Raw genomic sequence first — 19698 nt, 5'->3', positions numbered from 1 at the left:
GACAGCAGGCAGAGGACTGGGTGACAGCAGAGGGCTGGGTGACACCAGAGGGCTGGGTGACAGAAGGCAGAGGTCTGGGTGACAGCAGAGGGCTGGGTGACAGCAGGGCAGAGGACTGGGTGACAGCAGGCAGAGGACTGGGTGATAGCATAGCAGAGGACTGGGTGACAGCAGGCAGAGGACTGGGTGACAGCAGGCAGAGGACTGGGTGACAGCAGGGCAGAGGACTGGGTGACAGCAGGCAGAGGACTGGGTGACAGCAGGCAGAGGACTGGGTGACAGCAGAGGACTGGGTGACAGCAGGCAGAGGACTGGGTGACAGCAGGCAGAGGACTGGGTGACAGCAGGCAGAGGATGGGTGACAGCAGGCAGAGGACTGGGTGACAGCAGGCAGAGGATGGGTGACAGCAGAGGGCTGGGTGACACCAGAGGGCTGGGTGACAGAAGGCAGAGGTCTGGGTGACAGCAGAGGACTGGGTGACAGCAGAGGGCTGGGTGACAGCAGGGCAGAGGACTGGGTGACAGCAGGCAGAGGACTGGGTGACAGCAGGGCAGAGGACTGGGTGACAGCAGAGGACTGGGTGACAGCAGGCAGAGGATGGGTGACAGCAGGCAGAGGACTGGGTGACAGCAGAGGGCTGGGTGACACCAGAGGGCTGGGTGACAGAAGGCAGAGGACTGGGTGACAGCAGAGGGCTGGGTGACAGCAGGGCAGAGGACTGGGTGACAGCAGGCAGAGGACTGGGTGACAGCAGAGGACTGGGTGACAGCAGGCAGAGGACTGGGTGACAGCAGGCAGAGGATGGGTGACAGCAGAGGGCTGGGTGACAGCAGGGCAGAGGACTGGGTGCAATTGGGTTGAAAACTGCTCTGCCCAATATCTCACAGTCAGGACAGTGCTACAGGAAAAAAACAGATATTATCTTGATCTTTGTCAGATAACAGAACTTTTTTACTTATGTGCAAAAGTCTAAAGATAGAAATAATAAAGTTGACAAAGATCAAGATGACATCTGGTCTTTCCTGTAGCACTGTCCTGACTGAGATATCGGCAGAGCACTTTTCAACCCAGTGGCTGCATAAAAACAAAACAGCATTTTTAGAGCTTTTTTTTACCTCCATGTTGCTCTGCCCAGAAGGACCGTGTGATCATCCCTGAGGCTGGCCGCTCCGCCCCCTGCCCCCCAGTGACAGGCAGGATGACCCCTTGGCTGGCCACACCCCCTCACGAGTCCCGACTAGTGACAATGAAGGAGGCGGCCCAGCTCCTCAGCATCAATCAGAGCCCTGATCTGCCGAACAGCTCTGCAGCTGGGGGAGTCGGGGGAGGGATCAGTCAGTGTACTGCATGTGATACATCCCTCCCCGCGCCCCTGCATGATCCCCAGCAACAGACATTCCCTCACCTCCTCTGGACCTCCAGTACACACTCCTGCAGACCCGCCACACAGGGACAGCGGCTCCATAGGTTACATCCAGCAGGGATGAGGAGGTGACAGGCCATGGCTGCGCCCTAGGCAGCAGTGCGCCCTAGGCGGCTGCCTTGTCCGCCTAGTGGTAGCACCGGCCCTGTCTATGGACTATATTATATAGGATTGTTCTTCCTTTTTCTGAAATTGCCACTAAGTGTTCAATCACAGATACATATTTTTAGTTTCAATTGCTACATTGTTGGTAAAACATTTAGTTGTTCCCTTTTTTCACATCACAAAAAATTCCCATTCACAATTTACATTTCTTTTTTTTTGGTTGCACATTTTTCTTTCTTTATACAACATAAATATATGCAGCACCAAATCAATTATAGTGTACCAAATATCAATATTCGTTTACATGCAATATATATATATATATACACACACACTATATTAACAAAAGTATTGGGGCACCTTCCTTTACACGCACGTGAACTTTAACCAGTTGCCGACCAGCCGCCGCAGTTCAACTGCGGCAAGTTGGCTCTGCTGTGCGAATTGACGTACTAGTACGTTGGTTCATGCACTGGCTTTTGCGGCTGCACGCCGCGGGAGCCCACCCACGGGTCCGGCGGACTCGATGTCCACCGACCACCCGCGATCTCTCCACAGAGAGCCAGAACGGGGATGTGTCAATGTAAACAAACAGATCTCCGTTCTGAGGCGAAAGAGCTTTGCTGTTCCTGGTGATCAGGAACAGTGATTTCCCTCTTCTCCCAGGCAGCCCATCCCCCCATACAGTTAGAAACACCTCCCAGGGAACACAGTTAAGCCCTTGATCGCCCCCTAGTGTTAACCACTTCCCTGACAGTGACATTTATACAGTAATTAGTTCATTTTTATAGCACTGATCACTGTATTGGTGTCACTGGTCCCCAAAAAGTGTCACTTAGGGTCAGATTTGTCCGCCGCAATGTCGCAGTCCCACTAAAAATCGCAGATCGCCGCCATTACCAGTAAAAACAATAAAAAAAAATAAAGTCCCTAAATCTTTCCCCTATTTTGTAGACTCTATAACTTTTGGGCAAGCGAATCAATATACGTCATTGTGATTTTTTTTTTACCAAAAATATGTAGTAGAATACATATTGGCCTAAATTGATGAATACATGTGTTTTTTTTATATATTTTTTGGGGATATGTGTTATAGCAGAAAGTAAAAAATATTGTTTTATTTTCAAAATTGTAGCTTCTTTTTTGTTTATAGCGCAAACAATAAAAAATACAGAGGTGATCAAATACCACTAAAAGAAAGCTCTATTTGTGGGAAAAAAAGGACAACAATTTTATTTGGGTACAAAGTCGCACAAATGCGCAATTGTCAGTTAAAGCGACGCAGTGCCGTATCGCAAAAAATGGCCTGGTCAGGAAGGGGGTAAATCCTTCCTGGGCTGAAGTGGTTAATGGCATCCCAGTCTTAGTCGGCAGGGTTCAATATTGTTTGACCATTCTTCCAGAAGCACATTTGTGAGGTCATGCACTGATGTGGACGAGAAGGCCTGGATTACAATCTCCGCTCTAATTCATCCCAAAGGTTTCCTATCGGATTGAGGTCAGGACCCTGATCCTCCACCCCAAACTCGTTCATTCATGTCTTTATGGATCTTAACCAAAAGTACCATTACCATCTCAGGGGACACTCAAAAGGAGCTCCTCAATCATGTATCCATCCAGGTATTGATATATCGGTCTGCACAATGACGTCACATCAGGCTCCACCCTACCTGTTTCGTCACACCTGATGTTGTCTGTGCCCCTCAAGAGAGGATGTGGTCACCATTTTTCCTTTTGCACACACTTGTTGCACATTTATTTTATTTTTTTTAGCACTAAATTAATTAGACTTTTTACTTCACTTGTGGACTTTTGATATTCAATTCTAGAGACTTTTCACATACGTTTCTGCACTTTGTGTTTGGGAATCAGCAAAGTATTTTATATTTAATTAATATACATAAATTAGCTTTTGTGATATCATTAATGAGGTTTTTGTATAAGGTTTACTAATGTCTTAAACTGGCCATTTAAAACCCATAGAGAATATCAAATGTCAGTAGGTGATTAGTAGTGAATTTACTTCTGTTTGAAGGAAAGTGTCAAAAAATATAATATTGCACTCACTGAATGGTTAATGTGTTATTTAAGAACTATAGAACCTTCTGTAAAGGACTGTAAGTACCTCTAGATTTTTTTTCTAACCACGATTGCCTTTATCTATAATCAACTTATTCTACAATTTCTCATCACAGTAGAATGTGTTTGTTGTAAGAGACATCAAGAAAGATTTGTTTGTTTGACATATACTTGTGCATCATGTGCTATTCTTATGGTGTCCATGACATGCTTTTTCCATTCTTTACTTACTTGCCATTGATGACTCCATCTGGGTTAAGCATGGGGATGATCTTAAAAATGAACATTTCCCTCAGAATCTCAGCAATAGGGTCATCACTAATAAGAAACTCAAGTGTTCCCTTCATTACCCAACTGGCATTGCTCTCTCCTGGATGTACCCGGGCAGTGAGAACCACATAATGACGACTGCCTACAATAGGAACAATGAGATGATAAATGATTTCATTTAAATTGTATCCTTATAGATACACATCTTTACAAAGTATTAAAAAATAATTGGTAATCACTTTTCTTAAAAATCCAAGAATTTACAATGTTTATTTATTGTGGGATTTTAGCTTTTATAAAGGTGTTAATATGTCTCTAGGTAATGTTTGCTCTTTTATTTATTTATTACCTTTCATTTATTAGACTATGGGGGTTATTTACTAAAGACAAATCCACTTTGCACTACAAGTGCAAACTACAAGTGCAAAGTGCACTTGAAATTGCACTAAAAATGCACTTGGAAGTGCAGTCACTGTAAATCTAAGGGGTAGATCTGAAATGAGGGGAAGCTCTGCTGATTTTATTATCCAATCATGTGCAAAATGCACTTGAAATTGCACTGAAAGTGCACTTGGAAGTGCAGTCGCTGTAGATCCGAAGGGACATGCAAGGAAAATAAAAAAACAGCATTTTAGCTTGTACGTGATTGGATAATAAAATCAGGAGCGCTTCCCCCCATTTCAGATCTACCCATCAGATTTACAGCGACTGCACTTCTAAGTGCACTTTGCACTTGTAGTTTGCACTTGTAGTCAATGTGGATTTGCCTTTCGTAAATAACCCCCTACGTCTACGTGTAGTCTATTTATATCATTGTCATACAAACCAAATTTCACTTACAGTATATACACCACAAATGATCTACACAGTTTGTTATCCCTGTTGTATAAGTGCTTTTGAGCTGGTAGCCCTTCTACAACACAGTAGCTTGGGGCAGTTACTTAGTTTAGTGAGTATTAAATAAGTAAGGAAACAACAGGAAGTCATAAAATGTTTTGTATAGATAGAAAACCCCCTTTACGAAACAAATATGGTATGTCGGTATATTTGGTCAATTTAAACATAGGAACACTTGCCTAATAATCCCTTCTTCTGGTCTGGATTAACAGTAACTCCATGGCAGGACTTGTGGTCCCAGACCCTCTCTCTCTACTTCCTCCCTCCCTCTAGGGTTTGCAATACAGCAACCCAGAGACAGACAGTGCTTATACATAGTTAACTCTGTGATATTAATGTAGCCAGCTATGACAATATGGAGACATAGACAAGTACTGGGCAATGACAATATGGAGACATAGACATTGCTTTTTATCTAGTTCTCTCCCTCTTCAGAGATATTGATGTTGTGCTGCACAACTATCTTCCGGCCAGCAGGGGGATAGCATAGATGGGTGAACCCATAGACTTTAATGCAAACCCTCAAGGTGCTTTTTATTCTTTTGCTTGGGAAATCCAGATTGCTTGGTGTCGCAGGAGACTATACCTACAGATTGGTTTGTGCCATTGACTGTGCACAGGAGGGTGATGCAGTCTTTTCTAGAGCCTGAGATACAGAGCAAGATAAGCAGAGATACAGGAGCAATGCCGACTTTCTGAGCCTGTGGGGTTGCCACCAAGAGACCAGAGCATTCATCAGATTCCTTACTTCACCTAGTGTGATTGCAGAAGCACCAAAACCAGACCAACGGGGCTCCCTTCCATCACGAGAGCCTATCTCCACCTCCAGGATTCGGTGAGAGCGCCATTACTACACTATTAGCATTAATCAAGTTGCTGAGAGCAAGACACTTAGAGCACACAGGCCGCATCTCTTTACAGATATTCTATACCTCATTGCCATCAAGCCTTTACCACACCTTTATCAATAGAAAATTATGGAATAAGAGGAAAATTCAAAAGCACCACATCCCAAATAATTACTTTAAATATTAGAGAAGGGCATTGAGGCCATTATGTAGGCCTCAGGGACTTTTAACGGTGCTTAAATCAATAATATACCGGACGTATCATAAAATCGTATTTTATTAGACACTCTCATTAAAAGAAAACAGACATTAATAAGGGACAATATACAAAACAGAAAAAAGGGGAAGATGACCCTTTGATACAGAAGTTAATACCACTTTCTCAACATGTTTCGCTTGCATAAGCTTCTTCAGGAGTATATTTGTGATATTAGAGTCAACTATGAAAGAATAAAGAAAATATATCTGTAAACAATACATATACATGTCTGCTTATATCTCATACAATCATGATATTTAAATATGAACAATGTACAAGAAGAAAGAAAAAAAAAAAATAAATATATATAATAGATAAATCTATATATGTATAAGCATCATATATTAAAGCATCACAAAAAAAAAAAAAAAAAAAAAAAACCTACACACATTTCAACATTTCATATATATGATCATCATTAGGCTCGAAAGAGCTTACCTGTAGAGAAAAATATATGAATTAAAAGGGGGACTTGTGTAATGGCAAATACTTCCTCCTCAGCTCCCACCTCACTATAACGGCATGCAGAGAGGAATAAAATCCCTAAAGCATAACACTTGTTTGAAAAAAGAAAAAATTGAGAGCAATAAGTCTGGATGAGTAAAATAATTTTCTGTAGCATAGCATATATTTTCTGTAGCATAGCAAATAATTTTCTGTAGCATATACTATGCTACAGAAAATTATTTTACTCATCCAGACTTATTGCTCTCAATTTTTTCTTTTTTCAAACAAGTGTTATGCTTTAGGAATTTTATTCCTCTCTGCATGCCGTTATAGTGAGGTGGGAGCTGAGGAGGAAGTATTTGCCATTACACAAGTCCCCCTTTTAATTCATATATTTTTCTCTACAGGTAAGCTCTTTCGAGCCTAATGATGATCATATATATGAAATGTTGAAATGTGTGTAGGTTTTTTTTTTTTTTTTTTTTTTTGTGATGCTTTAATATATGATGCTTATACATATATAGATTTATCTATTATATATATATATTATTTTTTTTTTTTTCTTTCTTCTTGTACATTGTTCATATTTAAATATCATGATTGTATGAGATATAAGCAGACATGTATATGTATTGTTTACAGATATATTTTCTTTATTCTTTCATAGTTGACTCTAATATCACAAATATATCTCCTGAAGAAGCTTATGCAAGCGAAACATGTTGAGAAAGTGGTATTAACTTCTGTATCAAAGGGTCATCTTCCCCTTTTTTCTGTTTTGTATATTGTCCCTTATTAATGTCTGTTTTCTTTTAATGAGAGTGTCTAATAAAATACGATTTTATGATACGTCCGGTATATTATTGATTTAAGCACCGTTAAAAGTCCCTGAGGCCTACATAATGGCCTCAATGCCCCACACCTTTATCAACTCTGAGCTTCAGTCATACTGCATCTTTCTATCAGTTGCCCTCTTCTACTTCACTTTGGGTGGAGCTGTATTGCACTTTTCACCATTTTACTGCATGCATACCTACCAGAATTAACATAAGTGCACCAACGTTCAATTGAAGGGCCTCAATGTCAGCCTGAAGAAGATCAACTTTAAGAACTGCCCCTTTCATTTGCCATTCAAATTTTCCTAAAAGACCCCCACTTTTTGTTCTTTTTTCATTTAGCTCTGACTGTGCCTTCCCAGTCAGTTTGGGTCTAGCACCCCTGCCATTAGTACACACTGGCAGTCTACCTCCCATATTGGTAGTTCAAACTTCATTACTGCCTGCTGTTGCATTTTAGGTGGTGCTTCTACTGTTTATGCTGACCTGGGCATTATGTGTTAGCTATGCTTAGCTCTTTGCTGTTCACCATCCTGTATGCAGAACTGTGTTACCACAAATTACAGTCTGTTTTTACTTGCTTGGCTATCAAGCTTACAAAGTAATAATACATTAAAGTGATTGTAAACGATCACCTTATAAAACAACCCATTCAGGTTAAAATAGTGTAATAGGGTAATAGGGTAAAACATTTTTGTATAGATATAAAAAAATTATAAATACCTTTTTTTCCTTTTTTTAAAAATGATCATATTCCCTCTATTCTCAGCTGCATAAGAGCCGGGGGGAGGAGAAGCAGCAGCACACTGAGTTTCCCAGTGAATGGCTGGGCCGTGTCAGGACGAGTCTGATCATTGGAGGAGAGCACACTGAGCTCCCAGCATAGCTCTCCTGCTTAGTATGGTCAGTTTTTAATAGGAAAGCAGAGGGGCTTGCAGGAACACCAGGGATTTCAGACAAATTAAGCAATACAAAGATAACAAGATACTTTCTCATACAAGTACATGGTACAGCAGGAACATATCAGGAATATGAGGTGTTGGGGTGACAAACACTTTAAAACAGAGCTCCACCCAAACGGGGAAGCTCCATTTGTTTGCACCCTCCCCCCTTCACTGCCACATTTGGTGGGGAGGGGGGAGCGGATACCTGTTAAAACCAGGTACCCGATCCCACTTCCGGGTAAGATTGCCTCACTGCGATTGTGGCGATCTACGAAACTTTCCCCCCACTGCCTTCTGGGCAACACACAGGTCCCAGAGGACAGTGGGACCATTCAGAAAGCGCAGCGTGACTCGCGCATGCGTAGTAGGAAACCGGCTGTGAAGCCGCAAGGCTTCACTTCCTGTTTACCTTAGTGAAGATTCCGGCGCCTGCACCTGATGCCGATTGATGAATCGGCTAGGCGTGTCAACACCGCGGCATTCCAGGACAGGTAAGTGTCCGTATGTTGAAAGTTAGCAGCTACAGTATTTGTAGCTGCTGACTTTTTTTTTTTTTTTTTACAGGCTGGAACTTTCTTTTAAGTTTACTCTTGCTAATTGTTTTGATGCTTGCTTTCAAGATATTACTACTAATGGGTTATAATAATTGTTTGTTGTACTTCACTGTGTTTACTTGCTTTTAAGCTTAACCCGGAGTGTCAGAGGGGCTAAGGCCCTTGAGAAGGTTGAAGCAAAGAACAGAAGGCCAATCCTATCCAGCGGCTCCTTCTACATGAAGCAGCACATTTCTTTACAAACAGTAGAGGGCAACAGATCCTCACATACAGTATGTGTTAAAGTGGTATTACAGGTGCTAAATAACTAAGCTTAATACAGCTCCCACCCTCCTCCTAACACCTATACTAACCTATACTAAATTTTATATTTTCAGGGTGATCTGATCCGGTCATGTGTTTGGCTCCCAGCGGTGGCTTCAGGGGAGAGGAGGGACAGCCAACAACGAATGCCCCATAGTAAGTCTATGGGTGCCATCACTGCACAGGCATTTTATTCGCCACCGCAACTCTCTCCTCTCCCCTGAAGCCGGCCACTGGGGAGATCACGTGACTGTCCCGGAGCACCCTGAGAATAGGTAAGTAAGCATCTTCTTTCTACATGGTAGTTAGTATAGGTATTAGATAGTGGATTGGGGCAAATTTAAGCTTAGTTAGCAATAGCCTTGAATTCCACTTTAAAGTTCCCAGGCCTCTACTGGCCTTTAGCTGGATGATTGTGAATTATTTTAATATTTGGGTGCATGAGTATTTTAAAGGAAAAAGACACATGCATCTAAGTCATCAAACCTCATGAACATCCTGATCTAAGCGCTTCCCACCTGTAGGAAGTCCTTTGATGTCCTGGACTTTCAGTGGTGATATTGGGATGATGCCTACAGCTTCAGGCAACCTTTCTGTGCTCTCCTGTCCCAGAAGCCTGGACTGAAGCCAGTGCTCTGTCAAAATCGCCAATTCATCGAGATCTCGAATCACATCACTTCCAGTTACTATAAAGCATCAGTAACAGGAGATTTAGATGAGTTTCTGTTTTGACACAACACCGGCAAGAATGTACACGCCGGGTACACACAAAGGGTTTGCTGTTTTGACAGAGCAGCGGCTAAGGAGGAAAAAGTTGATTCCGCCTTGGAGGCGGCCATACTGTTGGTTAGTATCAGGCGGTCTAACAATGTTTGCTCATAATACCGTGTACTGTACTGGAGTGTTTACGCTTGCCGGTGTTGTGTCAAAACAGCAACTCGTCTAAATCTCCAGTTACTGATGCTTAACCGGAAGTGACGTGATTGGAGATCTCGATGAATTGGTCATTTCAACAGAACATCGGCGCGTCCGCCGGCTTACCATAGAGATGGCCTAGGATCGGAATGTCCTTGATCATCTCTATGACCTAAGAAACCGAAAGCAAGATGTATTCGCCAGGATGTAAACAAACCATTACTAGTATCTGATCAAGCGATCTCAGTTTGATCTGATGCTTTTAAGGGCAGAGGGGAGATCTGGGGTCTAATATACCCCAGATGTTTCAGTTAAAAGTATCTTTCACTGCCCATGCTATCACATAGGATGTTTTTCATCCATTGCGATAGCAATAAAGTTGATAAAAAAAAAAATGAGAGAGTGTAAAAATAATAAATAAATAATAAAATTAAGAAAAGTAAAGAGCCGTGTCCCCCCCATGCTTGCATGCAAAGGCAAAGACATACGTAGGTCATGCACGCGTGTGTAAACGGTGTTTGCACCACACATGTGAGGTATTGCAGCAAGCTTCAGCATAAGCAATAATTCTAGCACAAGACCTCATGTGTAACTAAACTGGTAACCTGTAAAGGCTCATAAAGCATTGCCTATGGAGATTTTTAAGTATGGTAGTTTGGCGTTACATAGTTAGTCAGGTTGAAAAAAGAAACAAGTCCATCTAGTTCAACTAAAGAAAAAAAAATCCCATATACACAATCCTATTAACCACTAGACATGTGCACACTGAAATATTTTGTTTCGTAATTTCGTTTTCGTCCAAAAAATACATTTATTTAGTTACTCCCGAAATTTGTTTTTATTTATTTTGTTTTTCGTTAAAAATTGCATTCGTCTGAAAATCCAAATTAAGGTCGAATCTGTCATTGAAGGCTTATGGTGTCTGTCCAATGTTCAAAGATTCGACGGAGCAGCTAAACTGTACGACGCCGTATGGTTCACCTGCTCCGTCGAATCTTCTTAGAACTTTCAACAGACACCATGAGCCAAAGTATGTGTGTACTTAGTTCTAGCTATTTTACTGCTCCTCCTCTTTGGTTACAATCAGCCAATAACATTCATCATCATCATCATTATTTTTATTTATCTTTTCTCCCCTACGTCGAATCTTTTCTCCCCTACGTCGAGTCTTTACTCTCTATGTAGAATAATCTTGGACTAATAGAGTTAAGGTTAGGCACATTCGACCACAGGATTGATGGACACAGATTGTTATTGTCATCATCATGTCGAATCTCCTATCTATATCGAACTGTTGTAGCAACGAAAACGAAAATAAAGCATTTGTTTATGTCGGATCTTTCGTTTTTCGGACTCTGCTCTTTCGTTATCGTTTGTTAAAACAATAACGAAAATACCTGAAATTCGGGTGAAAATGCATTCGGACGAAAACAAATGCACATGTCTATTAACCACAGTTGATCCAGAGGAAGGCGAAAAACCCCAGCAAAGCATGATCCATTTTGCTCCTGCAGGGGAAAATCCCTTCCTGATCCCCCAGTAGGCAATCTAATATTCCCTGGATCAACTTTACCTATAAATGTTAGTACTCAGTTATGTTTTTGTACACCTAGGAAAGAATCCAGGCCGTTTTCAAAGCAATCTACTGAGCTGGCCAGAACCACCTATGGAGTCTATTCCACATTTTCACAGCTTTTACTGTGAAGAAACCTTTCCGTATTTGGAGATTAAATCTTTTTTCCTCTAGACATAAATAGTGCCCCCTTGTCCACTGTGATGACCTTAAAGCGTTGTTCCAGAAGTGTGCGCAGATTTAAAGTGTGACATGTTAGGTATCTATTTACGCTGCATAACTTCATCTTTAACGTTTTACAAGAAAATTTATATTATATTGTGTTTGTGTGCACTAAAATGAATTAAAATATATTTTTTCTCACAAATGTTGTGTTTAAAAAAAAAAACACTGCACAAATACCGTGTGACATCAAAAATTGTAAAACCCACCATTTTATTCTCTAGGCCCTCTGCTTAAAAAAAAATATAGTTTTTCTAGCCGCTGAGATCTGATGCACGATGAGCAGCAAAGTTTCTCGCGATACCCTCCATGAAGCTGCGAGGGAGGTTCTACTGGGGTCAAGAAGGAAGAAGAGAAATTTTCTGCAATCCGTGGAACTTCAGATCAGCCTAAAAAACTATGACCCCCAAAAGGACAAGCGTTTCTCTGGCACTGTCAGGTTAAAGTCTACACCAAGGCCCAAATTCTCAGTAGGCATTTGGGGAGATCAGCATTACTGTGATTAAGCTAAGGCTCTGGATTTACCCTACATGGATATTGAAGCTCTTAAGAAGCTTAACAAGAAGCCCGTGAAGAAGTTAGCTAAGGAGTTTGATGCCTTTTTGGCCTCCGAATCACTTATCAAGCAGATTCCTCGTATTTTGGGACCTGGTTTGAATAAACCAGGAAAATTTCCTTCTTTGTTGACTCACAACGAGAACATGGTGGCAAAAACTGATGAAGTCAAGTCCACCATTAAGTTTCAGATGAAAAAGGTCCTGTGTTTGGCTGTAGCAGTTGGCCATGTCAAGATGACAGAGGAGGAACTTGTCTACAACATCCAACTTTCCATTAACTTCTTGGTATCACTACTGAAAAAGAACTGGCAGAATGTGAGGGCCCTGTACATCAAGAGCACAATGTGCAAACCACAATGTCTGTACTAATTTGTGATACCAATAACTTTTTTTTTAACTTAAAAAAAAAGTCACCCTCCCCGGTGTTAGGTGACTTGTTAGTGTTACAAGGTCTCAGATGTGAATGGGGAGCAGGTGTGTTAAATTTGGTGTCATCGCTCTCACCCTCTCATACTGGTCACTGGAAGTTCAACATGGCCCCTCATGGCAAAGAACTCTCTGAGGATCTGAAAAAGAGAATTGTTGCTCTTCATAAAGATGGCCTAGGCTATAAGAAGATTGCCAAGACCCTTAAACTGAGCTGCAGCACAGTGGCCAAGACCATACAGCGGTTTAATAGGACAGGTTCCCCCCAGAACAGGCCTCGCCATGGTCCACCAAAGAAGTTGAATGCATGTGCTCAGCATCACATTCAGAGGTTGTCTTTGGGAAATAGATGTATGAGTGCTGCCAGCATTGCTGCAGAGGTTAAAGGGGTGAGGGGTCAGCCAGTCAGTGCTCAGACCATACGCCGCACACTGCATCAAATTGGTCTGCATGGCTTTCGTCCCAGAAGGAAGCCTCTTCTAAAGATGATGCACAAGAAAGCCCCCAAACAGTTTGCTGAAGACAAGCAGACTAAGGACATGCATTACTGGAACCATGTCTTGTGGTCTGATGAGACCAAGATAAACTTATTTGGTTCAGATGGTGTCAAGCTGGTGTGGTGGCAACCAGGTGAGGAGTACAAAGACAAGTGTTGCCTACAGTCAAGCACTGTTATGGGAGTGCCATGATCTGGGGCTGCATGAGTGCTGCCAGCACTGGGGAGCTACAGTTCATTGAGGAAACCATGAATGCCAACATGTGTGACATACTAAAGCAGAGCATGATCCCCTCCCTTTGGAGACTGGGCAGCAGGGCAGTATTTCAACATGAAAATGACTCCAAACGCTCCTCCAAGGTGACCACTGCCTTGCTAAAGAAGCTGAGGGTAAAGGTAATGGACTGGCCAAGCATGTCTCCAGAAGTAAACCCTATTGAGCATCTGTGGGACACCCTCAAACAGAAGGTGGAGGAGCGCAAGGTCTCTAACATCCACCAGCTCTGTGATGTCATCAGGAGTGGAAGAGGACTCCAGTGGCAACCTATGAAGCTCTGGTGAACTCCATGCCCAAGAGGGTTAAGGCAGTGCTGGAAAATAATGGTGGCCACACAAAATATTGACACTTTTGGCCCAATTTGGACATTTTCACTTAAGGGTGTACTCACTTTTGTTGCCAGTGGTTTAGACATTAATGGCTGTGTGTTGAGTTATTTTGAGGGGACAGCAAATTTACACTGTTATACAAGCTGTACACTCACTACTTTACATTGTAGCAAAGTGTCATTTCTTCAGTGTTGTCACAAGAAAACATAGAATAAAATATTTTCAAAAATGTGAGGGGTGTACTCACATATATAATGGTTGGAGGTTCTAAGTAATTTCCTAGCTAAAAATTATTATTTTTACATGTAGAAGAGAAATGTCCTAATTGGCCTGGTAGGGAAGTAGTTAAATACATAGTATGTCCAGCTATTAGCCAGATGTTTAATATGAAGGAACTGTACAACCTTCCTGTTAGATAACATTCTTTTGGAGGTTTGAAATGTAGGCGTTTATTGCAAATCTGACTTACAGAAAATAAATATAGAAACGTAGCCTTGTAGTTTCTCTGCTATGCCATAAAGCGGCAAGCTTCACTACTCCCTTGTATGTGACCCCAGGGGCAAAGACCCTTTTAATCCCATGCCAGGGTTCTCTTGTAACACAAAACAGGGCAGGCTACAAGTCAGAGATCTAGAATGAAGGGAATAATGCAGGTGTACTTCAGATCCAGCTATGAACATCTCCCAGGGAATGTAAATTAAATTTTGCTCTGGAGGGCCAGAAACCTAGCTGAATGTATAACAAGCTAATAGTCGAATGTATAATAAACTAATTGAGCTTATTATAAAACCATTCAGCCACCCTGGAAATATAGCAATCATCAATTAACGTGTAATTAGGTACTTAACATTTTTTTGAACATCCACATAGTCAGCATACTGAAACTGAATAATATATCTTGGCCTCACTGGAAAGCTTACAGAAGAAATGCATATTGTGTACAAATCAGCTTGACTCTCCATTCACAGCAGGCTATTCAGAATAGCGAGTTTCTATTAACTGTGTTTTTTCATATGAATGGTGATGGCAAAAAGTCAGCCAACACATATCTAGTAGCCAAATTATCTGGGAAAATATTAACATTCTCTCCACGCACTACCGAGCAATGCTTTTGGAATGGTGAGTTTCTTAAAGAGAACACATGCCTACACTTACTACACTAGAAGTTTATCTGTAGGCTAAATTTATGATTTCTACTGGTTCTGTAATAAAACCTCAGCTGTAACATCATTACTCCCACAATTAACATTGATGAGGATCGATGGCTGGTTGGCGGCAAAAACGGTCAAATTCATGCATTTGACCTCCGGAAGGGTTCACCCCCTTCATGACCAGGCCATTTTTTTGCTATTCAGCACTGCGCTACTTTGTTTCAATATATTTTATTTTCCAATAAAAGTGAATACATCATAGGCAATAAACATGAAGCAGGTCCACAGCCCCGCCATACCTGAGAATGATGTAACAGTTACAGAGAAATAATCATCAAATAGTACATTAAATTCTTAAAGTGATCAGAAAGTGGTAAGTATAACTTGGAAAGCAATAATACATAAAAGGTTTCATGTAGTTGAGGATGAAATCCCGGAAAGCAAAGACTAAATTATCTAGACCTTTATTGCCTTAACTCGGGTCACCTCTCTTTATGTTATGGTGGGTGATCCCAGACGGAGGGAGCTCCCCCACCCCAATAGGGAACATTCTGTGGAAGAGCCCCCCCCCCCCCCCCCCCCAAGACCCCCCATTCCGACATTTATCTTGCAATACGTAACATTTGTGAAAAAAAAACACACATAAAAAAAAAGAAAACCACCCATCACTTTCAGTGGAGGGTAATAAGTATTTTTGGCGTACAAGACATATCAAAGGTCTAGGCATAACCACAGACCAGTAATTATGGCATGTATTTGACCGCCCTGACAAACAACTAGTTTAAATGCAATGAAAAAAAAAATGGAAGAAAAAATGTTCTTAACAAGTAACTGGTTTTTCCATTTTTGAGGAGTGTGCGGTGTACCAACATAATGCTAGACCACATTACTAAAGAGTAATTTTGTTTAGTCTAGTTAAAAAACATTTGAGAAAGAAGTGGGGGGTGAGGACCTCAGGGAGAGTGAGAATGGGAGGGGGAAGAGGAGAAAAGAAAGGAAAGAGACAGAAGAAGAAATGTGAGTTTATATTGGAAGCCGACTGGGGGGAGCCCAGAGTCCTGTAGTCGCCTCTTGAGGGCTCTAGAAGAGGGATATTCCCACAAAATCTGCCCAAGGCTCCCACACCATTTTGAACTTTTCTGTGCGATCCAAGACTACGCCCGCCATCTTTTCCTGGTTCATGATCCAGGATATCTTACGTTTGGCCATAAGGGTGGAAACATATGGTTGCTTCCAAGCTTTGGCTATCGTGAGCTTAGCTCCTAAAAGGATAAAGTGTATGAGGCATTGCGTGATCCTGGAGGCTCCCTGGACTGGGAAGTTAAGGAGTGCTATGAGGGGGGATACTTGTATGGATAAGGCCGTGATTTTGTTAATCCAGGTGAAAATCCTGCGCCAAAACTGGCGTATTCTGGGACAGGACCACCACGTATGTATCATATCACCTCTTAACTCACAGCCTCTGAAGCAGAGAGGAGAGGAGGATGGGAAAATCGCAGCTAATTTAGATGGGACTAGGTACCATCTAGTTATAACTTTTGCGCTAGCTTCCATGAGGCTGGTATTAAGAATCCCCTTGAAGGAGTTTGCAAAATTTCGGTGCCAAGTGTCGGTTTTCCATTGTTGTGCCAAGTCCTCCTCCCATTGCATCATGTAAGGTGCCTTGGATTGTGTTGATGATAGGGCCCTGTAGATCACCGAAATTCCCCCCCTCTGCTCACTGGCCTGGCCACACCAAGATTCATATTCAGTTATTAATAATTTGTGTGAAGATGTCTTGCACTTATTCTGTAAAAAGTTTGAGATTTGAGAGAATCTGAAAAATTCTGAGGAGGGCATTTCTAAGTTACTAATACAATATGGTTTGGAGATCGGGCCCAAAGGCCTGAGAAAGTGGCCTATCCTGTAAAGCCCTTTGTCTAGCCACCATTGAAAGGCTTTAATGTCTAGCCCCGGTGGGAAGTCAGGATTATGAAATATATGTTTAAGAGGTTCTATAGGAGATGAGTTCTGGTTGTTTTTCCGTATACAATCTCAGAGATGGAAAGAGTGTGAAAGCGTCGGGGATAGGATTGAAGGTCGAAGTTTTTTAGGGCACCAGAGGAGATAGTCTATGGTATGGAGTGGTACTGCCAGCCTTTCAATATGCACCCAGTCAGGTTTTTCCCAGCGGGAGTAAACTGCTGATATTTGAGCAAGGTGGGCTGCTTGGAAATACCAGAGTAGGTTAGGTAAGCCCAGTCCGCCACCGGTCTTGGCTCTAAACAAGATTGATTTAGAGAATCTATGACCTCTTTTGCCCCAAACAAATTGTATAATTTTGGCTTGGAATTTTTTAAGTCGGGCTTTGTCAATAGGGATTGGGAGGGCCCTAAAGTAATATAGGATGCGGGGAAGGAGGGTCATTTTAATTGAATTTATTTTGCCAAGCCAGGATAGAGAGAGCCCAGACCACCTGGTCAAGTCCTCTTCCAGTTTTTGGTATAGCTGAGGATAATTAGCTTGATAGAGGAGTTCTATCTTGGGGGTCAATTTAATCCCCAGGTATGTGATATGCGCATCATTCCACGTGAACCCAAAACTCTCTCTTATCCTGGCCAGCAAAGGGGTAGGTAGGTTGATGTTGAGCGCTTGAGACTTGTCATAATTTACTTTAAGTCCTGAGATAGATCCGAATTCGTCAAGAAGGCGGCATATGTTGGGGAGGGAGGTCAGGGGACGATATAAACATTAGGATGTCATCTGCAAACAATGCACATTTGTGGTGACGGGGGCCACACTGAACCCCCTGTATGTTCGGATTGGATCTGATGGCGATTGCTAGGGATTCGATTGCTATGGCAAAAATCAATGGGGATAGGGGACACCCCTGTCTTGTACCTTTCGAGATGGGGAAAGACTCAGAGTAAAATCCCTGCAGACGTACCTGGGCTGTGGGGAATGAGTATAGAGCATGCAGAACATTCAGAAAGGAGTCCCCAAAACCCCATCTATGTAAAATGTTGAATATATAATTCCAATTTACGGAGTCGAAGGCTTTTTGGAGATCTAGGGACAATAGACAGCCTTGTCTGGATGGGCCTCCATCCCAATTTGAGTTGAGGAGAGAAATTATATCTATCGCACGTCTAGTTTGATCTGGACCCTGTCTTCCAGGAATAAATCCTACTTGGTCTTTGTGAATGTATAAGCTAATAAAGGAAGCCAGGCGGTCTGCAAGGATCTTAGTCAGGAACTTCAAGTCATTATTGATAAGAGATATAGGCCTGTAGTTGCTTACAGAGCTGGGGTCTTTGTTGGGTTTGGGGAGGACTGTGATGTGAGCCATATTAAGTGAGGAGTCCAGTTGTCCCCCTTGTCTGAGGGCGTTGAAGAATCGGGCCATATATGGGGCAAGTGTAATGGCGAAAGTTTTATAATAGGGTATAGAAAACCCATCTGGGCCTGGTGCTGAGAGAGTTTTAGAGTTTTTAATGACCGTGCATACCTCTTCCGCTGAGGTAGGGGCATCTAATTTTTGACGGTGGGTATCTTGTAATTTAGGAATTTGAATGCTATTTAAAAAACTGTCCATCTCCCGTTGAGGAGGGTTTTGATCCCCTCTGTATAAGGCTTCGTAGAATCTCTGAAATTCACCCATGATACGTTGGGGATTCTGAGAGAGAGTGCCCCCCTGGATTTTAATTTTTGGGAGAGCTTGGGACCTGAATTTTGGAGAGAGTCTGCTTGCTAGCATTGAGCTTAATTTGTCTCCGTGGCAGTAGAATTTGGATCTATTCCATCTTAACCATTTTTCAGCTTTGGTAGTGAGGGCCATGTTTAGTGCCGTACGGGCTGCGTCTAATTTGGCTATGGGTACCGAGCTAGGGTTAGTTTTGTGCATTTTGGCCAAATCAGAGAATTCCTTATCTAGTTTTGCGATTTCCGCTTTATTGGACTTGTTAATGTGTGAAGCTATTTGAATTAAGTGGCCTCTAAGGACTGCCTTGTGGGCTGCCCAGAGGCAAGAGGGGCTAATATCTGGTGTGTCATTCGTGTGAAAATAGGATTTGATGAGTTTTTCGATTTCCGCTGCTCTGGACGGGTCACTCAGGATGGATTCATTAAGTCTCCAGCGTCTATCAGGGAGCCGACTTCCCCGGCGGAGGAGAGTCAAAACTACCATGGAGTGATCCGACCAGACCACCTCTTTAATAAAAGCTTTTTTGGTCAGTGGGATAGAGGGTGATGTAAGGAGAATATGGTCGATCCTAGAGAAGGTTCCGTGTGTGTGGGAGTAGTGTGTGTAGTCTCGAGTAGTGGGGTTGACTTCCCTCCATATGTCGACCAGACCATGTTGATATAGTAATTTGGCCAAACGGAGGCTCTGTTTAGAAGGTCTGGTTAAGCGTGCGCCCGGGGGTCTAGATTTATCCAATCCCTGATCAAACGCGGTGTTGGAGTCTCCCCCAAAGATCACCGTGCCTTCAGTTAGCGGATTTAGGGTCTGCAGCATGTTTTGGAAGAAAGCTGATTGGCCAGTATTGGGGGCGTAATATGAGATAAATGAGTATAATTGTCCATCTAATTCACCCACCAGTAATAAGTATCTCCCGTCGGGGTCTTTGTGTTCTGACTTTAAGGTGAATTTTCTTCTCTTTGAAATAAAAATGCCTACTCCCTTAGTCTTAGTCTCGGCATTGGCCAAAGAAAAGAAGGGGAAGTTAGCGTGAATGAACGATGGGCAGAAACTTTTAGGGAAGTGGGTTTCCTGTATGAGAATTACGTCAGCTTTTTGCGCGTGCAT

The 19698-nt window shown here is 42.3% G+C and overlaps 1 protein-coding gene and 1 pseudogene across 1 annotated transcript in view; one reads left to right on the top strand and one right to left on the bottom strand.

Moving 5' to 3' along the window:
• AGBL1 (AGBL carboxypeptidase 1) overlaps positions 1-19698 on the bottom strand; it is a 1138256-nt gene that overhangs the window by 530496 nt on the left and 588062 nt on the right. The window contains exon 18 of the mRNA XM_073623519.1: positions 3840-4020. Coding sequence (XP_073479620.1) covers positions 3840-4020 — 181 coding nt within the window. The remainder of the gene's footprint in view (positions 1-3839; positions 4021-19698) is intronic.
• On the top strand, positions 11915-12617 carry LOC141134424 (large ribosomal subunit protein uL1-like; annotated as a pseudogene).

Source organism: Aquarana catesbeiana, linkage group LG03, assembly GCF_042186555.1.
Source record: "Aquarana catesbeiana isolate 2022-GZ linkage group LG03, ASM4218655v1, whole genome shotgun sequence".
Lineage (NCBI taxonomy): Eukaryota > Metazoa > Chordata > Amphibia > Anura > Ranidae > Aquarana > Aquarana catesbeiana.
Note: the sequence above shows the minus strand (reverse complement) of the source record. Positions and strands in the feature narration are given on the sequence as shown.